Here is a 26,206-nt window from a genome sequence, read left to right as displayed (position 1 = left end):
TCTTCTCTTCTCTTCTCTTCTCTTCTCTTCTCTCGTTTCCTTTTGTTTACGTGATTTAAAGCAATGCAAAGAAGGCTTGGGGCATCTACATGACACATTCTAGAACGCTGACATGCATTTTTGAAATGGGGGCAAACATTCTAGTGGACTTGTTTCATTACTGCTTTTGAAAGGGTGTGAATGTATTGATGTAACAAGATTGGTGCTACTAAGTCAGCCAAGCTCCCTAGAGATCAGACAATTGATCTATGTACTGTCAAACACAAGATTATAGTACATGTTGATAAATGATTTAGCACTGCTTAGCAAATGTCAGTTGATCAATCAGAGTTAACCAGCTGCAAACTTGCTAAATTCAGGCAACTTCCAGGCAATCCATATTGTAGATGGGCTTGGTTAGTGCAGCTGTAACAGCTCAGCACTGCAACAGAAGCAAAGAAATGTCAGAAATACAAGTCAGGTTCTTACCAAGATTTCTGTATCTGTTGTTCTGGAGGCAGAAAGTGCAGGGACTGATATATTGGTCGTTTGTTCAGGAAACTGTTTCTAAAGAAATAAACTTTTGTAAAGGAAGTGTTACCAGACAAAAAAGTTGAAATCTGAGAAATCCTTGTGCCAGAAGGGGTTCTGAATAGTTCTTGGAAAGATCAGTTGGAAAACTCTTCATACTGAGAAAGTTTCTGCCTTTTCACGGGACACTGCTAATTGACCTCACTCAGTATTCTCCAGCGTGACTAAGATTCTCTAGATTGGCTGATGCCATGCCCTTCTTTATTTTATGAGTACCTTTCTTGCCCAATATTCTCACCATGAGCTTTTGGTGCGAATGTTTGGTAACAGAACATCCATTTTCAGTAACCTATTGTGCAATTAAAATGGCAGATGATGAATACAAACAAGCCGAACAAACAAAACCAACCTCAGATTTCTTTTCTGTTTGCTTTTTCAATTGGGATAAGAGCTTGATTTGATTCTTCATCTTTTCATCTCCTATTGTAAAAGCAGACTAGTTGTCCGTCCTGTCTGGCAGGAAGCAATGCTGTAACCAAAGAAGCCACTGTGCTGCTTTTCACAAGGAACTGTTCATTTTTTGTAGTTTGCAGTCATGATAGTAGCACTGGTTCCTCTTTTTAAAGCAGTTAAATTTGTGTTTTGAGAGTGCAGACAGGGGAGAATATGCTTCAACTGCTCAAATGTTATTTGTGGTGACACGCTGGATTGGAGAATTGGAAGAGTAGAGAGTGTTTCAGCCCTTAATTTCCTGTGGAAAGATTCAGCTGAGGAAGCATTGAATTTTTGGTTTCTCTTTGCTGTCAACATGGTAGAGGATAGTAGGTCAATACTAGCCTGAGAAGTTCTAAGAACTGACATTTGATAAAAATCAACAGTCTGGGAAACAAACTGAATAGAGGCAATTTCAGTGAATAACCATTTTTCAGACAATGTTTCCTGCACCCCAAAGGAAAACCAAGACAGGGATTCACAAGGCGGTGTGAAATGAAGAGTCATCTGGATAAAAGAGTAAAACTAGCTGGAAATTTTCCATGTAAAAGAACTAAAGGCATCTCCATTCCTGAGGCAACTTTGAACACAAAGGATCTCCAGTTCTTCTTAAAATCTTCTCTCTCAAACTGTTTTCAAATTGGCACCTAATTTTGTGTACATCAATGTCAGGACATTGATTCTGTGTTGCAGTACTAGCATCACCTCGTTGTTTCTTTGCAAACTTGCATCCTGGCAGTGATCAGACCTGAAGAAACTCTACTGACCTGATTTCTGACATGGCCAGATGGCCTATTTTGCTGTCCAAGAAATGCTGATCCTTAGCAGCTATGGAGAACATGCACATTTTCTAATTGGCATTATCCCACTCAAAGATAGCTCAAATTAAGACAAATATGAACTGAGATGATATTCACTTAATACATATAAAAGTAGATGCCATAGAACACAGTCTACTTTCCACCAGAAATCTCAATGGGGAAATTCAAACATTTCTATTTTCACTCACAAGCCTTAACCAGCTGTTTGACTATTAATGAAAATCCTTTTAGTTTTCCAAAACTGAGTGAGAACTCTTTCCAGGAGTGGCCTGTGGTGAGATTGCTAGTGCACTCTTGCTTTGGATAAACTAAGAATATTAATGTTTTCATGGCATTTTGTCGCCACAGCTAGCTGTTCCCCAAAGAAATGAGGCAATTGGTGCCTCATGCAAAAAAACCCCAAGTAACCCTCAAACAACTTCTATAAGTTTCTGTAATTCAGGTCTCAGAAAGATTTGATTTAGACTTTTTCAATGGGAATAAATAATTTGTGCTTCGCTTTATCTACATGAGTCTGTCTGAATCGAGTTAAATGATTGGTGCAGCAGAGTTTTGGATTGAGGTGCAGTTGCCCTGGTAACAATCGAGAGTGAAATCAGAACCTTTTGAACAGCCAGTGGAATGTGGTTCTACTTGGATGACAATAGGTCAAAGCATTTTAATGGGTAAAAACGTAATCCAGTACAATAGGATTTATTGCCACTATGTCATCAGATTGACACCATTCCTGCAAATTCTTTAGCTTATGACAGACTTCAAATGAAATCTGTTTAGTGGAAAAACTTGTAAAATGCCATTAATCATTTTGTTTTCCAAATCAACCAAAGAGTCTGTGTGTCTCAGGGGGTTAGAAAGAATATCTTCCAAGTGAGTGAAATTCAACCTCTCTGCACAGAGCCCTAATGAATGGCTGTTCTGGACACAATAAATGGTTCTAAGAACTAAAGGCTCATTTCTGCAGGGTGCTGAGTACTCTGGTCCAAGGCTATTGGAGAACTTCCGCACTTGCTTAATTTTACACTAACAAAATAGTTCCCAGTGATTTCTAGGATGGTTATTCATGCTCTTAAACCTGATTGTGTTTGCTGACAGACAAGACCTTGCAGGATTAAGTCCTAAACCAACACTGGAAGAAAAGATTCCCTGTTCAGTATGGCAAGGGCATGGGGCAATATTTCATCCCTCCTGCTGACATTTTTCCAACTTCTGCTATAACAATCCTTTTATTCTGAAAGATCCCAGAGTGCTGTCTAAACTAATAAAATGCAGCCACAGTTAGGAGCAACAATGCATGAGATCAGGATAGGGAAATATGTTGTCTGCAGCTTTAAGGAAATGTCAGGTTAGGGTCCCAAAGTCTGCCCCTCTACCCTGAAGCCAAAAACCTAAAAGGCTTGGCTTGGCATCCTTCGGGATGTCAGTAGGGGACCTCTGTCACACGTAGGTGTCTCGAGCCATCTATCTTGCTGACAAGATAGCAGAAATGGCCCTTAATGTTCATTGTAGGTGGGTACCCGATTGAACCTTCTACCAATTTTCCTTTCAGATAGATGGATGTCATTCTCATTCATTTTTCTTTAATATGAAAAGCAGATTCCCCTCAATCATATGCCTGGTACTATGCATATCCTTTCATTGTTGATATGAGGCTTTTACAACAATAAGACCTGAAGCTAGTAAGTATTCCTCTCTTTGCAATTATTCTGTAGTTATGAAGAACAATTGAGCCAGACAATGACACAACCTGTTTCTTGTCTTCCTCGATGGGAAATGGGCTTTGAGTTTTGTGAGGATGTTCATAAACAGCCAAGGGTGTGTAAGGCGAAGAATGACCTCAAAGCTGAGTTTTACACAGGAGAACAAAGAGATCTCAAGTCCTGATTTGAAAAACACTCGAAGACCAAATCAATGGCATAACATAATAATTATCAACACGCGTCATAATGTTGTTGGAACCCACTCGCCGCTTCTGCCTTTAAACACAAGTAAACACAAGCTCCTCTCCTAATTGCTATGCAGCTGTCAAGCTTTGTAAATGATGTTTGTGCTGGCAGTAGCTGGGAGATAACTTCATCTATCTAGCATTCATATGGACTGGAGATTCATCCTTGCTTCTTTCCGCGGGATGTTTTGTGACATTATTGTTTTCAGATTGCTTTCCCTTTGTTACAGTACTTCTGGCTTCCTTCCAGAACCTTTTAGGCTACTTTTTAGTCTCCTTAATCTGTACTTTCTCTCCTGAGCATAATCAGCATTGCAGTACGACACCCAAGTGGTGTGGCATGCTTTTTCTGTGGGAAACACCACTTTATGTTTTTCACAGACTTCATTCCCTGAAGACCTTTTTGGTGTGAAGTGAATACAGCTTAGCACTATACAAAATGTTCCTGAGGAAGAATGCCACCAATCCGAGCTCATGTGATTCGGAGCTTGTCAGGCCTTGAGAGTGATTTGAGGTTTAACTAATCACCTACGGATTTGTGTGAGTTTTCAGTGACTCTGGCTTTGTGGCAGGAGAAGGTGATGCTTTTACTCAGTTTTACTCAGTGAAAACAGGAGTTAAAATGATGCAGGGAAAATAGAGGATAAAACATCTCCCACTTAGGCTGGGTATATCACTTCTGAATTTAATTTTGTTGACCAATCATTTTTCTAACTCCCAACTAATTTGGAGTGGATTGGGGGACAGTGAAAGCAAATTTCAAACCAGAGAGTGAAATTCTATTTAGGCGTGCTGCTGTCTCTGATGCCAGCACCCTGTAAAGTTAATGTGTAATAAACAAGAGAGACATTTGTTTCAGAGGTCCATAGCACCTATGAGGAAAACCAGAAAAGTTGTTTCTCAAAACAACCTTTGGGAATTGCTTTGGCAATAAAATCAGCTCTACTGTGATTTAGATATCTTTTTTTGTGAGTGTTGACATTTGTAATATAACAGATTTTTATTTGATATATTTTTGTTAACAGCATCTTGATAAGATCTGCTCGCTTGTTCACAGTGTTTGCCTTTGAGAAGTAAAACAGGAAAAACATGGCTGACTGAACAGGTTCATGACAAACATCTTGAAATGAGCTGAACCTCCCATAAGTAGCTCATTCAGTCAGTAGTGCTGCTGAGTGAAAATCTTCCACACAAAGGGCAACCATGGAGGCACAGATCTTGGGCAGTCAGGGAGGCATTGTCAGCCCCTATGGAAATCACTGGAAGACAAAAATCCTAGTTAAAAAACCCCCTAAATTAACTTTTTTTATTAAAGGCAACTTTTTTTTTTTTAATAATCACTGCCATTTTTTGAAACATTTTGATGTTTTGAACAAAAAATAATGTATTAACTTTCCCTGAGACAGCTGAGAGATTTGCTGTTTTAATAAATTCATTATGATGGGACCGAGAAACCAGTTTGTTACATTCCTCCAGTGGTTCATTGTAAAGCCTTCAACAAGTATTTTACCTCTCTGGCTCCAATCTCAGGAAGATTTGAAGCAGGCTTATGTTCATTCTTATTGTGTGCTTATAGTTAAACATATGCATGAATGTTTTTCTTAGAGTTAAACCCAATGCCTTAGTTCTTAGACTGTCCTTTTCCCACATGCCTGGCCTGGGATTCCTTCAGGAGCTGAAGAAAATGATTGCTTACCTGGAAGGGTCCATTCCTTGGGGAGCCCATGGAAGAAGTCGTTGGGATTTACTGACAACCCAGTTTGGCAAGGGCAGGTTTGACATTTAGTGGTTGAAATGTGGGTAAAAAAATAAAGAGGAAAACATTTAGGAAATTACATGAGAAATAGTAGTAGTAGTCGACACAAATCAAAGGATAAAACAAGGTCAAGATTTAAGGTTTTCAACATCATGCAAAGTATCTTTTTAAACTGTGTGAGGCAGATTGTGAAAGCCATTTCCAGTGTCTGTTGCAATGAATGCCACATGCAGAGTGTGGAAAGCGAGAGCACAGCAAGAAAAAAAGCTATATTCACCCAACAACCTTTGAGAACTCAGAATATGCCCAAAAGACAACTCTAAGAAGCAGAACAGTGAGAAGACATGAAAAAGATCTGAGAAATGCTGATACAGAGGTGATAGATTAATCCAAAAGAATGGAATATTGATGTGGGTAATGACTCATCAGGGTGTCACAGTTAGTATTGGTGCAAGTATTGAAAAGGATCTTAAGAATTAAGCACTAAATGTGTCAGCTACACATGGGTTTGGATGGCGTGGAGAGGAGAAATTTCTGTATGGAGTGATAAATGATGAATACATTTTGCCCCCTTAAATATTTGATTTGGACCACCACTAAAGAGTGGACACGGTCTTAAATGAAACTCAGCTCTGATTCGGGATGAATGTTCCCACCTTTAGAGGAATGAGTAACTTCTCTAATGATGTTTTAAAGGTGGGGAAGGAGAGGCAAGGTTTAAGAGGAGATTCTGCCTATCTTCATATTTCTTAAAATACTAATTGCTGTGTCCAGAAACTCACTCAGATGATCTGGAATAAGCTGTTGAACAGCTTCAAGACACTGAAAAGGAAGTTATGCAGCCCACACACTGAGGTAAAAATTCTTAAATATATGGTCCAAACACACACACACACGTGATTTTCCACTTCAACATTATTTTAATTATCTGACTTGCAAAACACTAACATACTGTAAATTAGACTGCTGAACTGGGAAAGAGAATGACAGTTGAAAACAAGAGTGGCCAACACCATGCTGAGTGTAAGCTCTGAAAAAACAACTACTGAGTTTCAGAGTAACCTGCCTTTCCAGATGACATGCAGCCATGCTGAGACAGAGGCTCATGAGGATATATACCCAGAGGTTCAGCCATCTGCTCTACAAGGTTTTGAAAGTCATCTCTGAAAGAAGCATCCCATTCCCAAATTTCCTATAGACCTCAGTGGAGTTAAGTAACAATATGGAAAGTCAACATTCTGCCAAAGTCTGTGAACCAAAGAAAATGAAGATTTAAAAAAGCCCTTGTTCCTTAGAAAGTATTGCTGTAATTCCAGCAAGCCAAGCCAATTCTGAAGAGCAACAATGGATACTGCCTGTGGTGATACTAAGAAACCCAACAGCTAGATCGGATCCAAAACAAGAAATCAAAGACAACCCCTTTGCCGACTTCAGTAGGATTTGGATCAGGCCTCTGATTTCTGAAACCATTTAATATATTTCACAGGCTTTTAAAAAGTGCTGACATATATAGCCTGACAAATGTGGAAGTGTGTTTTGGTTTGGATGCAGTACCAGGAACTTGGGATGCCATGTAGGAAGGACTATGGGCCTTGGCTGAGCAGCTCGTCATAGGAGCCGCATGATATCCCCTACCAGACCCGAGACAAAATCATGTGTAGGCATATCAGAGGTGGATTCTGCTGTATCCATATTCACAAATGACAGGAGAGTCATACAGGCTGCTCAGAAAAGCAAATAGTCATTCTGGACCCTAAATAAATTGACTTCTTGAAGCATAGTATTTGATTGCCTGGTTTTACCTGACTGCATATGTGCTTTTCCTACAAAAAAAAAAAAAAAAAAAAGCACTGATACATTGTTTGACTTGATCCTTAGCTAATACTTATCTCAACCTTTTTGATTTGGGAATCAGTCTGGAAAGCTTGAGATAGAAGGGGTTTTTGTGATGTTTCCTGAAAGATTAGATGATAGTGGATGTGATTAATTTTATTTTCATGTTTCATTTTGATTTTTTTTCCTTTTCCCTTTCATTTCTTAAAGAAGTACTTTAAAATGGTATTTTCACTGTTGGACCTTACTTTAGTTTTGAAAATGTAAAAGCTTTGGTGATTTAATTGGCATTTGAGATATTTTATTAGTTGGGATGAGACAGCTTCTGGGTATTATAGTGGAAATCCTGCTGAGGTCAGTAGCTCGAAGTTGAGATCAGTAGAAACTTGCAAATGTTCCTGTCTGCCCCGGGTAGCCCTGAGAAGTTAATAACTGGTGTCAAGCTACATCTTAGGGAACTGTCTACTAAGGCTGGAAAAACTAAAAATAAATAAGTAAATAAATAGAATTAAAAAAAAGAATCAAAGATCCTCAGCATCCTGCTCACATTTTACTTCTCTCATCTGTTGAACAGAACTCACTCATGCTGTTAACTTGGGATTCTGTTTTATTCTGTTCCTTATATGAAATACAATAGCAAGGCATCTGATCCAAACTCCATGGACACCAGCACAAGGCTTTCCATTGTCAAAGCTGCAGCCTTTTGAATTGGCAGGATTAAAACTTGCACAGGCAATATAAGGGATTCTGTGATCTTCACATAACCCTTTGGTTAAAGCCACGTAACCTTTTCTTCTCTCAGTTGTTTTTGCGATGTGTGCACACACAGAGAGCTGCAGGACGGGGAGCACCGAAGTACCGAGGACTGCAGGAGCTGACTGTAGTGCCACAAGTACAGCCCTGCATCTCCTTACCTTTCTTATCCTAGAGACATATTTGGACCAAAGGCACAACTGGAAAGACAGCGACTCTGCGTTCTTATGTCGCAGTGCCCTTCCCTGGATATTTGGTTTACAATGTACTCCAGAAAACAGGAAAAAAAGGAGTACGCTTTCTGCCTCAGGAAGCAGAACTGCACAATGTGACGTAAAGGAAACGGCCCCTGAGACTGGAAGAACCCTTTTAGAATTTCAGCTCTTGCCCGCCCCCAAAATCCTACATTATTAATAACTTGTTGTGTTTTGACAAGAGATATAACAGTACTGAATTGTGGCAAATAACAGAGCCGAGGGTGTTGGCTCCGTTAAACGAAAGTGGTCAGCATTATCTAATCTGATTCTATCATTGTTCATAACCTGCCACATACCTTTTGTTGAATACATTATTATATTACATCATGTCTATTAAGAGCTGCAACAAACTGTTCTACTGTTCCCTGCCAACAAGATCGGGTGGAAAAGTTCCTCGAAGAATTTTTCTGTGCCTCCGTAGGCTGAACGTAATCCGTAAGGTTCAACATGCGGAGAAATCCCACTGCACACATCTGCAGAACTATTGAAATTAACCTTCACTCTGGGTGTCAGGGGAGGAGGGAGGAGGAAATCATAATTAGCACTAACACTTGTATTCGATTGCCTCACAGCTAACACGCATTAAAGCCCAGGGGATTCTGCCTGCTGAAGTAAGAAATAGGTTCACTACTGATTTCCGAAGGAAGAAGACTGGATGTAAAGTATACCTTTTCAGCTGTTCTGTATCTGGTAGATTTTCAGGTCTAGGATATGTACCAGCTATACATTTTTAAGAACTGAGGCTGCAGGGGCTTGACCAGACATGGAGACTCTTTGCTCCCATCAGCTCAATACCAAAATCCAAGTGGCTCATAGCTGATGGGAGGAGAACCAGGAGGAGGGATTTTCAGGCAGGACGAGATGACAGTGGCCCTGTGTGGATCCAGCTGCTCCACTGCCGGCGTGGGCTGCACTGGACGCACAGCAGCATCACCTCTGAGGTGAGCTCAGGTGCTGCTTTGCTTCCGCGCTGTGGTCGGGGACTTGGCTCGTGAAGGCAGCCCTGGGCCAACCCGGCTCAGCCCCAGCGCTGCTGCCGGTGCACTGGGGCTGCTCAGCACTGCCCCCAGCCTGGATGCCACATGTACCTACCCACCCCTGCACTGAGTGGGGCTGATGGGGCATCCTGCCGCGAGTGCACGCTGTGTCCGGTCGCCGCGGTACAGGAGCTGCTGAGAGCTGAGGGTTAAAATGAGGAAGAAAGTCCTGAGAGTCAACAGTTTTAGGTTTCACCCCTGCCAAATTGTCTGAGACAAAGAATGGCAGTGAGGCCCGAAATCAGGAGTTTCAAGTTGCCAGCACTTTCCATTTCTCATGATATTTCAGTATTTCCACTGCTTGTTCCTGGCTAAAACCATGCAGTGCATACAGTGCGAATAAATTAAAATAGACATTTTCAGCTTTCTACAGATTTTAGGAATTGCTCTGAGTGGTAAGCAGGGGGCTGGCTCACTTTTAACCTGTCCTGTGGCTCTGAAACTGGTAGCTAGCCTTCATCAAAGAGCAGCATTCGGAGTCCATCTTCTCAAACTTAAGGGGCCAAGCTTCTTTCCTTTTTTTTTTTTTTTGCTTTTTTGGTTTTGTTTTAAGGAGATCTGGTTTCACTTAGATGAATTAAATGTCAATATATCTGTTACTGCGAGTTGTTCCAGTGTAGATTACAGCACTATTGCCTGTCTTTAAAATCTGTGCAAAGGTCTGCTGCTGTGTGCTATTTATGTCTATCTCTAAAAATGTTTAATAAACAAACGCTTTCTATTGATACTTTAGGTCTTGTATTGAATAGGAATTCTAAGAAGTATCCTTTTTCTCCAGCTCTGAGCTTAGCCTACTCAAAGTTTTATTGCTGTATTTGCAACCTTCTCTTCTGCTGTTGGAAGACCTAAATACACAAAATGATGGAGAGGAAAGGTGTTACCTGTAAGGTGATGCTCGCAGAACTGTGTGTTACGAACTTGACAGAGTCCCGCTGGTGAACTGCAGCCCCACCGACCTCCGCTGCACTCAGTCAGCTAAGATGAAGTCATCCGAACAACAAAACTTTTATTTTAAAGGGAAAGTTGAGCCATTTAAAAGCTTCGCTCCAATGGCTTCAAAGACATTACTTTGCATATAAGTAAGTTCTGTGATTGAAGCTCCTGGCTGAGGTGTGCTCCACTCCTGTAAAGTCAGCACAAAAGCACGGACTGATCTGAAAGTGCTCTGGGTCATGTCCGGCGGTGGGAACCTCTCTCCTACGTCCTTGCTCCCTGGAGGTCTGGCTCTGGGTTCAGTTTAGGGGATTTTGCATTCCCCCTCCCCTTGTAGAGATGCCCTTTAGTTCTTTGTGGGGATCTGAGCTGCGGAACGTGAAATATAAAAAAAACCCACTTGCAACATAAAGTTGTGCTTATCAAGCTCTCAGGCCTGACCTGTTAGAGACCAAGAATATCGGACACTTTCTGAAACTGTGAACATCATTGAGCTTTTTTTGTTCTACCAGGGGAGGCAAGCGAAAGCTTTCGCACCACGAAGATAAGTTTATCTTGTGGGCTAAGGCCGCTCAGACTCACAAGCCAAGCAGGCAGCAGGTTTACAAGCAGAGTCTCCCGTGTCCTGAGGCGTACCTCTCGGAGACTGCTCGCAAGCACCTCCGTGGGGCAGTGGCATGGTGTGCGTGGCGTGAGACACACAAATGGTGAACCGCGAGGTGTGCCAACCCTGCTCAGGGCATCGCGTATCAGAAGCAGAAAGACTGGCTGTAAGGATTGGGAGAAGTTAGGTCTCTTTCCGAAGAAGAGTGGAAGGAAGGAAGGAAGGAAGGAAGGAAGGAAGGAAGGAAGGAAGGAAGGAAGGAAGGAAGGAAGAGTCTCAGTGCTGACCTCTAACAGATTCATTTAGATTTTGTGGGTGGTGGGGTTTTTTTAAAGGGACAAGTGTTTGAGTCAATTCCAAAACAGTTCAAAAGGTTTCTTCTTGTAACATGTCTGTTGTCTGAGCTGAAAGTCTTCCAGGCTTGCAACACCATTACTAAAACTGGAAACCCTTCCGACCATTTCCAAAATGAAGCAGGAAACTGAGGTGATTGCTAAACCGACGCTAGAGACAGAGATCCGCTTTCGTGTGTGGGGTAGGAGTGAGAGTACCCAATTTCATTTGGAGGTTTTGAGTTGTTTTCTTTTTGATTTAATCTCAGAACAGAATTATTCTGGAGCCAAGATCTTCACATTGTTTTGCCTGATGTTTTACAAACAAGCTGTTGACTGAAGTTGTCACTGAACAAAAATTCACCCCTGCTTGTTTACATAATGGGAAAACATAGTCATAAAATGGGTGTAGCCACAACTTGTTAGGTATTAGGTTAAGGTGCAATATAGGGATTATCCTCATAAAACACTGAGCCCTAAACTCAAAATATCAAGATTAAATTGACAATTACATTTAGTGGAAGTCTTTAAAAGGCTAAACTCCATACTTAAGGCATCTGTTGTTCTGAGCTTAAGTTACTGGTGTTCTGAGCAAGCTGATGAAAATCAAGAGTGCAAGTTCTTCTGGTACAGCTGCTCTATTCAAGAGGAACTAGATGAGAATGATAAATATGATAAAAAAGCTTCCTTCTGCTAGTGTTTGCTTTGTGGTAGCTTTATAAGAAATTGTGGAAATAGATTTATAAGAATGGTTAGCAAAAGTACTGCAAATTTCTGCACACTTCCTCCTCTGAACAACAGCACAGTATGCAAGAGGAGGTTCATGATGTGTACAAACATGCCCAGAAATAAAGAAAAAAATCCCATGGAAAGTAAAAGCAAGACAAAAAAGGGCAAGGATTTGTGTGTTAGTGTTAGAGGAAGGTGAAAACGCTTCCTGGCAACATCTGAGAATCATTTGCAGCAACCGATCCATGAGCTTTAGTGAGTAGAGAATGTTTTTAAATCCTCCCCCACCCCCTTTGTTAATCTTTACCAGGTAGTAGGACCTTTAATATAATCTGTATGGCTTTCTTAGGGATATGTAAAATATTTCCATTTTGAAAAATAAGATTTTTGATATGGCTCTTAAGATTTAAGTTCATAAGTCTGGTGGTAAGTCTGTGGTCTTCTCCCTTTAAAATTTGATGATGATGATGATGATGATGATGATGATGATAATAATAATAGCCTTCAGACTGTTCTGCAACAGGCAGTGTGTCTCAGCAGAGTAAGCAATGAACATCTGGCTTCACAGCCTTGCTGCCTCTTATTTGGAAGAGGAAAATCATGTGCCTGTTTAAAAGTGTCCCCATGAATGAAGTACAGATCTTAATACAGACTTACATAATTCAGAAACATCGAAAGATGGCTTTTTAGACTTAAATGTTCTGAGCAACATCAGACAATGTAAAAGAGTTATTAATTATGATGCATGATTATTATTGCACTCGAGAGACTTTAAGAGGTAGCCTGGAAAAGTTTGGATTTGGCTTACCTTTAAGCACACCTAAAATACTGGGCAACATTTTTAGAAGTTTTTGAGTGGCTGAGGAGGCTATTTCCTAAGACTTTCAAGCACATTTGGGATTTTAGGTCATCTGGGGCACGTCTCCACTGTGCAATGCCAAATGGCTCTGAGCAATCCAATTTTCAACACGATGGAGAAAGATTAACTCAGATCCTGAGAGCAATATATGTCTGTTAGCGTTGCTCTGCACTGATTCTTTTTTACTCCATCCAGCTTCAGGGCTAGATTATTTGGTTCTGGTTTAGGAACCTCTGCATCACATTCCCTTTCTTATTACAGACATACTTTTGATTGTTTTGCAAAATCCAATCTAGCATCTTACTACATGGCTTCATTTATACCAGTCAAAAACCCATCACAGACATCCATGAGCATGGATGTATTACTACAGCCTGTACTTAGGAGAGACCCTAAGTAGAGACAGAGTTCCTAATGCAAGATGCCTCACAACTGAAGTTGTCTCCTGTGTGTGACAGGCTACCGTAAAATCAGAGTGGACTTCGCCACATAGTTGCATGTGTGACGGTCCATGATTCTTGCCAGCACCAACAAAATCTAAAGATGGTGCCAGCAAAACACCGTTTTTGAAATATGATGATTTGCTGATGGCAACAGCAGAGTGGAATCAACTCAGCAGTCTTTGATTCATGAACTGTTTAGTCCCTTTCAGAGTCCCAGGACATTTGTGAGTATTTTCAAGGAACTCTAGTTTGAATCGGTCAATAAGAAAAACAGTATAAGCCTAAGTATGTTTTTATTTAAGATTATATTGGCTCCTGATTACAATTTGCTTCATTTTCACACCTCACATTATGAGGTTCTTAAAAAAATAACTCAACAGTTTCCAGGTTTTGTTTGTTGTTAAATATGACTTATAAAATGTTAGGTCAAGAGTCTTCAATAGACTAGGCTATGCTGTGTGTTTAAAGTTATGAGTAAAGCAAGTCATATGAATGTTTCCAAAGACTGTATTCCAAGAAGTATTTTTGGAAACATTAATGTTGTGTTTTTTAATGAAGGCCACATTCTGAGGCTACGACACCATATGTCACATTCATTTCTGTACTGAAAAAAAAAAAAAAAGAAAAGAAAAAAGAAATGGAAACTATGTTTGGCTTTTAAGTGTTTTTGGAATAGTGTCTATGCATGCTTGTCATTGTTCCTTGGATGGGAGAAGAGTTCTCGGTCTGTTAATCTAGTCCATCCAATATATATGACACTCTATGGGCCTGACTCTCTTCTGCCTTCAAGTGTGTGCAGTCATTTATACTCAGGCAAAGTGAATGAAGAGCTGAGGAAAAAGACTACCACTAGGAAACTTTTTTTAAAATTCATTTTCCATGAATATGTTGGCTTCATTGAAAACCTACATTTGAACTTTTGTCAGCTGAAACCAACTTAAAAATGGGAAAAGTACTTGTCATTTTTTCATTGAAAACTTACAATTTTTTGGAAGAATAACGACAGTTTTTCCTCAAAAATATTAGCTTTTTTTCTTCAGAAATATCGGTTAGAAGCATGACTTTTGGCAAAAATTTTGAGTTGTTCTAGTTGTGTACCCTGTCACTTCTGACTTGTCAGTGCGCTGTGTGTTAGCGGTTGGGATGTGGCAGAATGGGCTGGAGACCTGCAGGAAAAGGCATTTGTGTTTTTCGGTGCTGTATCCTACAGGTAATTCATAAGCATCCCATAACTGATTACTTCAGCTAAGTCTTTCCTTTTTTGTTGGATTCCAGTTGATGAGGTCTCAGTTTCTAGCATAAGTTCTTGTTATTAGTCACTAAACGTATAGCCTAGCACTTCGTACTGCTGAAGGTCATATGGTTGCAATCTGCAAAGACATCCGTTTTTTTTCTCTGATCTGACAGAGGAATCTCCTAATTCACATCACTTCCTAAACTTGTGTCATCCACAAATTTTATTAACATACTGGATGCTTGTTTCAAACTCATTAATAAAAATTTAAATACTTTTTGGCAGCCGGATTTTTTTGTTTGTTTGTTTTAAGGAATGATTTGTGAGGGTTTCCAGAACCTCAGAGAGGTTTCTTTTTCATGTGAAATGTAAATACTTTTCTACAAATTGAACAAATATGTCTCTGTAGCACTAGCCCAGTAAAGTTCAATTCCACGACCAGGTTTTTCTGGGCAATACTGAAACACAAATAATGACGAATTATTGTGTGGTGGATACATTTTCTGGTTAAAACACATTAGCACTGAACTTGCCTGCCCATGCTACCGAAGTCTTATGTCTAAATGAGGGTGTTTTCCGAGGCATTTCTTCTAATGGAGGAAAACAAACAAACCTGCAACAAACAAATAATTACCTGCCTCAAATATTTGGCTAACTTTAAGAGGTTTCATGCCATTTCTGTGACTGTTCATAGAGACCATCCTGATTTGAATGTTACTTCAAAAGAACATTAGAAGAGATACTCACAGTGGGGTCACCACAAAGGTTTTTGATTTCTGTTTTCATATACATACCAAATTTTAGGATTGATATGGACATTTCTAACTGGTTGAATTTCTAGCTGCCTCATATTTCCAGGCCTAAGTTTTTGAGCTATGTCGTGTAGTGAATGTCAGAGTCTGTACTCTTCAGAAAATTGCTCATGATGGCCGCAGAGTGAATGTATTTAGATTTGGTGCTACAGAGTTCTAGTATAGGAAATTAAAACAAAAATAAACTTTTTCTTTTATTTTATAGATTTCCAGTGAACAAAGAAAACATATAGCCCCTGGGACCATAAGCGTGTTCTGTAAACTGATGCCACAAGGCAGATATGAGAAAGATGACTGAACAGAGTGGTTGCTATAGGCCTGTAAACATACAGGGAAATAAGATCAGTTACCAAGGCGCTTGTCAAGAAAGCCCTGAAATGAGGATGAAAAGATTGCAGAAGCGATTTCTCCACAAGGATGGCAGCTGCAATGTGTATTTCAAACATATCTTTGGGGAATGGGAGAGCTACGTAGTGGACATATTTACCACACTGGTGGACATCAAGTGGCGACATATGTTTGTGATATTCTCATTGTCCTATGTCCTTTCGTGGTTGTTCTTCGGACTAGTCTTCTGGCTGATAGCAATCCAACACGGAGATTTATTCAATGATGAAGAAATAATCCCCTGTGTTGCAAATGTCCATAGCTTCACAGGAGCATTTCTGTTCTCCCTTGAAACCCAAACAACCATCGGTTATGGTTACCGCTGCGTTACAGAAGAGTGCTCTGTTGCCATCCTCATGGTTATCCTACAGTCAGTATTAAGCTGCATTATTGACACCTTCATAATTGGGGCAGCCTTGGCTAAAATGGCCACAGCTCGAAAAAGAGCTCAAACCATTCGTTTCAGCTACTACGCTGTAGTAGGCTTAAGGGATGATAAATTTTGCCTCATGTGGCGCATTGGTGATTTCCGGCCAAATCACATGGTTGAGGGCTCTGTACGAGCTCAGCTTCTGCGCTACAAGGAAGACAAGGAAGGCAGAATGACGATGGAATACAAGGACTTGAAGTTGCTAAATGACCAGATCATACTTGTTACACCAGTGACAGTCGTACATGAAATTGATAGTGAGAGCCCCTTGTATGGTCTAGACCGGAAAGCCCTGGCGAAGGATAACTTCGAAATCCTGGTCACATTTGTCTACACAGGGGATTCAACAGGAACTTCACATCAGTCAAGAAGCTCATATGTCCCCAGAGAGATTCTTTGGGGCCATAGGTTTAACGATGTCTTACATGTAAAGAAAAAATACTATAAGGTGGATTGCTTACAGTTTGAAGAGACCACAGAAGTTTATGCTCCTCACTGCAGTGCCATGCAACTGGATCGGAAGGAGCAAGAGTGGAACCGAACCGAGAAGACACGGGAAAAAGAAGCAGAGACGTCAGCACTGGAGATCAAGTCATTCAGTACTAACCAAAAGTCATTTAGTGCAGTTGCCCTCATCACCAGTTGTGAAGATCCAGAAGACCCAGTGACAGCTGTCAATCAGCCTTCTGGAGAAGTTTCTTATCAGAAAGCAGCTGTGACCTTAAGTAGGCTATCAATAGAGTCCCAAATCTAGTTTTTTACTGCAATTAAAATCACTTCCAACGAATTCTCCCAGCATAGCTTTTAGAATATAAACAATGAACTCATATGCACAAGTATTTATATTATAAACCTCGCTGACAGCATGCCTACATTGTAATACAGTGCTGAGCTGCTAGAAGGAGCTTCATACTGGTTAGCTTGGGTATCAGTAACAGATTAGCATTGGCACAAGGAAACAGCTTACATTTGGGTTGACTAGACAGCTACTGTACTTGAGCAAACTTATTGTAAACTTTATTACCCTGCAGGGACCAATGTTGGCCATACCCAGAGATAGATAATGATCTAGGCAGGGAACAAAAACCAATGTAGTGTGCCCTCTAGGTCAGCTTTTTCAAAGCTGCCTAATTTATTTGGAAAGCCAGTTCCCAGTCCCCCTAGGAGGGAAACTCTGGAACTCCCCCACCATCACAACAAACGATTACTCTTTCATTGCACCTCTCTAGCAGTTGAAATGAAGCCCTCATCCCAGGGTTAACCCGGTGAATCTATGGGGCTGCTATTTGTAGGAGGAAGTGAACTGGCAAGAATAACTGAACCCAGTATTACTGGGTAGCTTTGGAAACCTGCTTACACCCTGCCTAGTCCTGTGGGATCCACAGTGGGATCCTGGAGAGCTTTTCTCATTTCCTAGTCGTGAGCCATTCCCAGAACTGCCACTCCCTCGGCAGTTTGAGGTATGCGGTATGTCAGCTGGCTCGGGGCTGCGTGAAGATTTTGTTACGTAGCTCTGACGGCTAGGAGGGCTGGCCAGACTGGCTCATTTGCACTGTTCAGAAATCAAAACGAGACCTCAAGTTTGAAATCAAAATCAGCAAAATCAGGTTGAGCATCAGAAAGAAGATCATGTTTTTAGAGCGAGCTGTGCAATATTTTCAATCAAAAAGTCTTTCATTTCAGAACGTCAGCCTTGCTTTTCTTTTTAGTATGTTATGCTTCTTTAAGACAAAGATCAATCTGGAGACCAAACAGTGTGATTTTTGTCAAAATGAAATATTTTTATTCATCTGAAATGACTGTGTAAAAATGATCCTTCATGGAGAAATTCAACATACTCAGCTGTCAGCTCAATTTGGAAAAAAGGAAAATGTTAACGTTTTGAAGTTGTCTGTGATATGGAAGTTCCATGCTCTGCACATCTCTGTAATTATTCAATAAGCAATATCTCATCATGTTTTTTTTCCCCCTGATGATTACAGTTAATTTGCATTGTGCTTAATTATCATGCTAACGCAAAAATAATTATCTCTGAATTTGTGGTTGCCTAAAATGGGATTTATCTCACCTGACCTCAGCCATCAAGACATTGTTTGCCTACTGGTTGCGGCTCTCTGTGCTTACTGCAACTGTTCTCTGTCTTCACAGGGGACTTCATCCCATCTCACTCTGGCTTTTTAGGGAGCTGAAGGCAATAGGATGTGTTTATCCTGGAAATGTTCATCTCTCTCCATTTATTGTTGAAGGAGATGAGATGACTGTTGTGGAATTGCTGGCTAACTTTAAGCTGCTAAAATTAGGTCCGACGAGTCATTTACATCATCCTGATTAATTAGAAGTTTTTATGAGCTCATCACATTTAATGAAGAAAAATAGCATGCTGAATATTTTTTCCTGAAATTTATTTTAATGTATCTTGCATTTCTATTTTGCTAGCACTTGTCTTTGGATCTATGTGATCCCTTTAGGTAAAACCAAGCATATTAACAAGCCTCGGGGGAGGTGGCTATACTGAAACTCATTAATAAGCCTATTTTATATGTTGAATCAGCATCAGCATCTATCTATAACTATTGTATCCTGGATTTGAGCACTGGCAGGCATTGGGGAAATAGTCCAAAAAAATGGAAAGGAACGTAGGAAAATATATAAGGGTCTCAGTACTTATGTGGTGTGGGAAAATACACCATCCGGATTGTATAAAATAGAATCTAACCTTCAAGACATGTGAAGTAATCCTTCCACACTCCTCTGTCTTTGAAAGATCTTGGCTGGGTTACTCTATTCGATGATGGGCACCGCACGTTCGGAAAGACATGGAGCAATTTGAAGAGAATCCGGAGATCTAGAAAACATGGCAGTGAGGAAGCAGGGAAATAGCTGAAGGTGTTTCAGTCCAAAAAGGGGTTAGGAAACAAACAGTTCTCAAACACAAAAATTGCAGTTTGAGAGAGAGGGATAATCTGTTGCCCATATCTGGTGGGTAGGACAGGAAGACATGGGGTTAAACTGAAGCCAAAGAGATTGAAGTGAATTTGGAAACACTTGTACAGAATGGGGAGCACCAACAGGTCTGCGGGGTGTGTAACCTCTGTGGTGGTGGCTCTCGGGAACCTGTTGGAGAAAACAGCTGTCAGGAGTGATACAGAATGGTCAACCTTGCCTTCAACTTTCCGACCCTGTTTTTCTGTGATCCTATGGTTTTCAGAAAAAGGGAATGTCTGACATGAAATCTGCCTAACTGATCACTTTACAAGTACTTACACACGTGTGAGTGTTTGCTTAATTACACAGGTAACGCTACTCAGAGAGATGAGATACTACTGAGATATGTAATCAAAATCCCCAAAATATCTTCAAAAGGTGCATATTTCAGGTGCTGTTTGTAAAAGTAGTTTCCCCTATTAAGCTGCGAATCCCACCTGCCTTTTCCTCTCCCAGTTATGAACTGTGTGAGCCTCTTGCGGTGAAGAAAATTCTTTCCTCAGAATGACTTTCCTGTAAGTGAAAGTACCAGGAGTCTGATTTAGTGTTTTGTCACATGCTTCTGGGTATAGATAGATATAAATACGTGAGCATGTATAGTAATGTATGCTTTGGCATGCAAGTCAACCACTAACTGATGAGGGTCAGGAAGAAACTTCTCTCCTGGGCATGTTAATTCGTAACAGGCTACTATACAGTTTCTTCTACTTTTATCTACAGCATCTGATACCAGCCAGTGCTGGAGACAGGATACTGGTTGAAGCACTGGTCTCAAACAGTCTGGCTTTTTCTGGGTTTCTCTGTTTGATATTTTAATTTCATTTATCACAGTGTAGAAACTATGTATAATAATGTATAGTAAAGCATGCATTGCATTTTTATGAATAAAGACACAGAAATAAAGAACATGCCTCTACCACACACCTTGTGAGAGCACATTTTACTTTTCTTCCCTTCAGCCACAGTTTTAAGCTTCCATATCTTATGCACTAAGAGGTCATGGAAAGGTGCAGAGTAATCTTTTGACTTTAAAAGGTGCCAAATCACAAGCAAACCCACAAAGTTATAAATGCATCCTGTGGAAACTTCTTAGCATGAACTCCATTTGTTTGGAGGAACGAGCCAAACAAAGCCCCGTTCGCAGACATACGCACTTCTGCATGGCAGTTGCACCCAGGGCTTGCATACTTAACCTGCAGCCTCCTCGCCTGATGAAGGACCTTTGGTAGCACCAGGTGGGTCAGACAGGAGTGGACAGAGGTGTAGAAGGGATACACAGCCACACAAAATGTGCAGGCTCCTTCCGTAACGACCATTTAGGTGGGGCCTGACTGCGCCGGTTCTTACATCCTCCTCGCCTAGGAGAGGACCTAGGAAAGACTCTTGCAGTACACTGCTGTACAGCAGCTTTGGGTAAGTAGGAGGGAGAATCTTCCTCACCCATCTGCTTTTTCTAGGTGAGGATGTTTCCCAAGGATTTCCATTTGGCTATTTTTTATTCATCCCCATTGCAGAGATGAGCAATGCAAAAGCAAGCAAGCCTCTCCGAAACCCAACAAAAGTAATGACGCGTGCATCCTCACAGCAGAAACGCAGACCTAACCCTTGAGTCATCCCTAATGAATGGATCAAAGTGGTCACCAGTCCAAAAGTAAGTGTCCGGCTGCATTCTGGGCTGCTCAGCGAGTTGGGAGCTGAAGTAGAACACAAGTACCTCCCACCCTCCCAGAGCACCTCCCGTGCTCCTCAGGCCTTCAGCAGAAAGCCAATACATCTGGTTGAAGTTCAGCAGCTTCTTCCCAGCCACCCAGAGGCAGCAACTGGCATTTCTTTCTGCCTCAGCTGGAAATTGTTCACCCTGCTCCCATCTTTTCCACAAAATTTACCAGATGAAGCAAACTTTTAACAACAAAGAGAATATACACAAACCACTTTGCATTGGACTCCTGTATGATGATTATAGCTGCATCTCGGTTATTTTCTCTTGGAAAGTAGCACTATTGTTCTGGGGAAAGATTAGTTTATGTCAAAGGGAATAGAAGAGATTATTATAGAATTTATTTTTCCAGATTTGCCTACCACCGTTCATTAAGGCAGCTGGCATTTCTTTCCCCATTATCATGTATCATTTAGTGCATATTTTCTGTGAAGTTGATTTTTAGATGTGGGATGTGATATATATCCCTTTGTTTATCCTGTGTTTCTTACACGCTGCACAGGAGGTCTGACTTCAGCTGCCTACCTAACCTGAAGCATTATGGTTACAGTTACACTCACTTCAGGAAACAACAGGTACCTTTCAGGGTATCCAAACTGTTTGTGTGGGAAGAAAAAAATTGCTTGTAAGCTTTTTTTAGCTCTTAAATCTTTGCTGGTTTTGAGCTGGGAACCTGCAAACAGAAAGAGTTGGTGTCTGTGGTGGGCCTAAGAGGCCCGTTTTGGGAAGCATCTGACAACAAATTCACTTCCAAGCAGACAAAAGGAAGCGTGACAGAAATGAAATGAGAATGAAACAAGGAGCAGTTACAATAACACACAGCTACTTCCAGAACTTAAAGCTTTTCTTGGGGTTAGTCCCCATGGCTGAGGAGATGATGGGGCAATCTGATAAATGTCAGACAAAAATGGTATGATGCTGGATAATTCCATTTTGGGCTCCCGTTGCTCCCTAGAAAGCTAGATTTTGTGAAGCTGTGACATTCCCACCTGCCAGTCGGTGTTTGCTTCGTGCCCCGCAACACAGTTACCTACGATTCTCAGAAACTCCCAACAATTCCCCGCACCCAGACGCGTCCCCAAAATTCCCTATCTTTCTGGCCCTGCCCGAACCCGACCTCGGATGCTACCAGCCATGTACAGACAGCAGCGGGGCCTCCTGTTTCCCGGGCATTCGCCCTCGCCCCAGCCCCAGCCCCAGCCCCAGCCCCTGCCCCAGCCCCGCTCCTGCCCCAGCCCCAGCCCCGCTCCTGCCCCAGCCCCCGCTCCTGCCCCAGCCCCTGCCCCAGCCCCGCTCCTGCCCCAGCCCCCGCTCCTGCCCCAGCCCCTGCCGCAGCCTCAGCCCCAGCCCCGCTCCTGCCCCAGCCCCAGCCCCGCTCCTGCCCCAGCCCCTGCCGCAGCCTCAGCCCCGCTCCTGCCCCAGCCCCAGCCCCTGCCCCAGCCCCAGCCCCTGCCCCAGCCCCTGCCGCAGCCCCAGCCCCAGCCCCGCTCCTGCCCCAGCCCCCGCTCCTGCCCCAGCCCCCGCTCCTGCCCCAGCCCCCGCCCCCGCCCCAGCCCCAGCCCCACTCCTGCCCCAGCCCCTGCCCCAGCCCCAGCCCCTGCCCCAGCCCCTGCCCCAGCCCCAGCCCCGCTCCTGCCCCAGCCCCCGCTCCTGCCCCAGCCCCTGCCGCAGCCTCAGCCCCAGCCCCACTCCTGCCCCAGCCCCTGCCGCAGCCTCAGCCCCGCTCCTGCCCCAGCCCCAGCCCCTGCCCCAGCCCCTGCCCCAGCCCCAGCCCCTGCCCCAGCCCCCGCTCCTGCCCCAGCCCCCGCTCCTGCCCCAGCCCCCGCTCCTGCCCCAGCCCCGCTCCTGCCCCAGCCCCTGCCGCAGCCTCAGCCCCAGCCCCGCTCCTGCCCCAGCCCCAGCCCCTGCCCCAGCCCCGCTCCTGCCCCAGCCCCGCTCCTGCCCCAGCCCCGCTCCTGCCCCAGCCCCTGCCGCAGCCTCAGCCCCAGCCCCGCTCCTGCCGCCGGGGCCGCGCCGCCGCGGGCACTTGGGCGCCACCTGGTGGCAGCCTGCGGAGCGGCGGCGCCCCCCCCCCCCGCCCCCCCGCCCTCGACCCCCCCCATCGCCCCACGCTGCGCCGGGTCCCCCGCGGCCCCTTCCCCGCTTGTCCCGGCGGGGCCGGCGGAGCCTGTCCTGCTCCCGCTCGGTGGGTGCTGAGTGGCTCCCCGAGAGCGTCTGTGAGGAGACAGGCGCCTTAAACTCAGATGAACGCCTCAGGCTTAGCCCCCATCTCTGTGTCTCTGTTTCCAGCCCCCCTTCGGGGGCAGCTGGGCAGTGAGGGCTGCACAGCATCTGAGAATCATAACGACTTGGGAGGCACGGCGTGCTGTCCCCGCCGATGGATTCCCCGGCCGTTCTTGAAGGGCACGTAGAAAGGCGGTGTTATAAGCACAGCATAAGCGGAGAACCTGTTGTCAGCAAATTCCTGGTATTGCCTGACCATCCTAGGCAAATTGGGGACCATAGGTTAGGGCTTTCTATAGCTCAGGCTCAGTAGTATAAACCAAACTCAGAAAGAAAATGATTTTTGGTATAAAAATTGATTTGACATGTGCTTCGTCCAGCTGATTTATTCTATATCATTCCTCTTTATATATAGAAGCAAAAGCTGAGAGGTTGCTTGATTTGCCAGCTTAGGTATATATAGCCAGTCAAAACTGGCTACACTCCACTAGGAACTTTTCAAATAGGGCAATGATCTATTTGTGGCCAAAGATTCTTACTTCAAGAGGTATCAGTGACAAGAAGCAAAAAGCTGCTTGTTTGTTTGGACCAGGGAACGTGTGTGCGTGTAGAAAAGCAACGCTAACATTTATTATGTAAAACTACACACAGAAGGGCTCCAAAATAGAAATGCCTTAATAATTATCTCATATTCAGTGCCATGTCCACTTCTGAACGCACATTTTCCATTGAACAGCTTCGTGCGTTCTCTCACGCATGGGAGTAGCTCCAATTAAACATCTGCTGAACCATCTATATCATCATCCTTCTTCACATCCTTTCTTCAGACTCTCCTTCGCAGCGGCATGTGTAGGAAGCGCCACAACTGTCAGGCAGCTGCAACTACTGGGCATTGTATTTGCTCCTCACGTTTCCCCACCTTTGATCACAGGGTGTCTCTCAAACTTGCCTGACAGGGGAGGGACTATTTTTGGTCTGATGTTCGGTCGGCACGATTCCTGCTTAGTCCAGGTGCCAAAATGAGCTGACGGCCTATATGTGACCGTTGTACAACACAGCAGTAGAGAGGAGACAGTCCCAAAGCCTCCCCGATACCACTGCTCTGTGCTGCGGCTCGGTGGAATGACCGAGCTGGGTGTCTCTAGCAGTAAGTAGAGTTGCCTTTTGGGCGTGTCATAAATTTTCAAATTTTGACTGATAAATGTTTAATTGCGACAGGCGTGCCCTAAATAGGGCACAAAAAGAGGAATTACACATAAATGGGTAGGTCTCATTTCAGATCTCCAAGTAGACGTGAAAAAAGACCCTGGTGAGTGTACCCAAGGGGAAACCTTCCTTGCCCGCCCAGGTCAAGGGCCTTACTCACGTTAAGTAAATATGACCCCACCAATTTCAATGGGACAGCTTCCAGACTGACCTATAGTAGGATGTGAGTCGGGAAACAAAATTTGGTAAGTACTTTATGATAGGTGTTGGAATTACTCACTGTATATTTACTGATTAAAACCTCTTCTCTTCAGTGATGACTTTTCCATAGGCAAAAAACCCATCTGTCTTTTGTCACTGGTTTCATCTGCGAGGGCACAGCAGAGTGCCACTCCTGAGTTGGAGCCACTCTGTTACAGGGCCCATAACGCTTTGCCTCACTGGGTCCTCTTCCTCTTTCCTCCCGTTTTATCTTTCTTTATGGACAAGTCCTTCACAATCACAGTGTAGTTCCCAGAATACCCCACAAAACATCAACCTTGCACAACTCTACACGCCACCAGCCACAAGCCGTTTCCCAACACCCTCCAGCAAAACTGTGGCTGACAGTACAGAAGACCAAAACCACAGACTTCTCTTGACTTGGTCTGTCCCAAAGATGTGGAGGGATGAGTTGGAAAACCTTGCGCTGGCATTAGCAATCCTCAGGAAGTTGGGTGCGAAGTTCTAACAGGGAAAAATCACAGCAGAGTGGACGTGTCGCATGTGAGTGTATGTCCGCACGTGTGGATGTGGGACCGAAATAGCTCCCATCACTTTTCTTACGTTAGCCTTAATAAACAGGGACGGTGCCTGCCAATTCCATCTCAAGTTTCATCCCTCTGAAATATGTGCACTTTCACCAGCCGTATATTTGGCCCAGGGTAATTACTATAGTGCTAATTTTACCTGAGATGATGAAAGCACTGGAACAGCCAAACCATATAAAGGGAGGAGATACGTACAACTGATCCAGTCTTCTGGGTCCTTTTTTGAGCAAAGGAAGTCATGGCTTTGACTTGTAGATTTGCTCCTTAGAGAGGCTTCGTCTTACAAGGGCTAGCCGAAACACAACTGAGGCTAGAGAAGGGCGAGGTCAAGGATACTTGTGTGTTGGAAAATGAAAGCACTGAGTACTGAAGTGTTGCCTTTTAGTAAATTACCTTATACAGATTAAATTACTCAAATAGATCTGCTTCTTTTCTTTTCTCTCCTGTGAGGGAAGCCACTTCCAGACACCAAAAGCACAAAGATGCTTGAAAGACTTCTATTTCTTTCTGGACATTCCAAAAAGATTCAAAGTCAATTGACATTTCTAATGAAGATTCAGAACAGACATTAATTCCATCCAAACCAGTTCAGCTTGAAAAAATTATAGTGAAGTATGGTCAGAGGAAAAGCAATTTGCCAGAGCTTGAAGAGTGTGAATAATGCAAAGCAAACAGCTCTCTCCAGCACTCACTTGTGCTTTCAAAATACGCTCGCCTTAATTGCGCACCCATCCTGGCTTCACTGGTGGTTCTGGTGGCAGTGTCACGGATGGCAGTTAAGGAAGGATGAGCTGGTTGGTGATTTCTAACTTCTGTAAACTTTTTTTTAACAGAACACCTAGAAATGATTGGCATTGCTGGCACTCAATCCTAAGCACTGGAGCCACCCCATCAGGAAAGATGAACAAAGCCAGCCCGTTGTGCTCTGGTCTCGTCTGTTCTGCAAAGGTTTTTATGTCACCTTTGCTGTCAGAGAGCACAAGCACCTTCCAGTACTGTAACGAGCGACGTGACGAGCCTCTGTTCATTCTCTTTAGCTCTTTGTCTCTCTCGCTTGCTCTCTCACTCTTTACTCTTTGCCACTGATTGCCTCTACATGTGA

The 26,206-nt window shown here is 43.1% G+C and overlaps 1 protein-coding gene across 4 annotated transcripts in view; it reads left to right on the top strand.

The window, feature by feature from the left end:
• Positions 1-20,070, top strand: part of KCNJ16 (potassium inwardly rectifying channel subfamily J member 16) — a 35,355-nt gene extending 15,285 nt beyond the window's left edge. For all 4 annotated transcript variants that reach the window (XM_054846779.1, XM_054846778.1, XM_054846780.1 and 1 more), the window contains one exon: positions 15,553-20,070. In XM_054846779.1, coding sequence (XP_054702754.1) covers positions 15,629-16,918 — 1,290 coding nt within the window. In that variant the 5' untranslated portion in view covers positions 15,553-15,628 and the 3' untranslated portion in view covers positions 16,919-20,070. The remainder of the gene's footprint in view (positions 1-15,552) is intronic.
• The last annotated feature ends 6,136 nt before the right edge of the window (positions 20,071-26,206 follow it).

The sequence above is a fragment of the Grus americana genome, chromosome 18 (genome assembly GCF_028858705.1).
Source record: "Grus americana isolate bGruAme1 chromosome 18, bGruAme1.mat, whole genome shotgun sequence".
In the NCBI taxonomy this organism is placed as follows: domain Eukaryota; kingdom Metazoa; phylum Chordata; class Aves; order Gruiformes; family Gruidae; genus Grus; species Grus americana.
The sequence above is the reverse complement of the archived record's forward strand: the minus strand, read 5'-3'. Positions and strand labels throughout refer to the sequence as shown.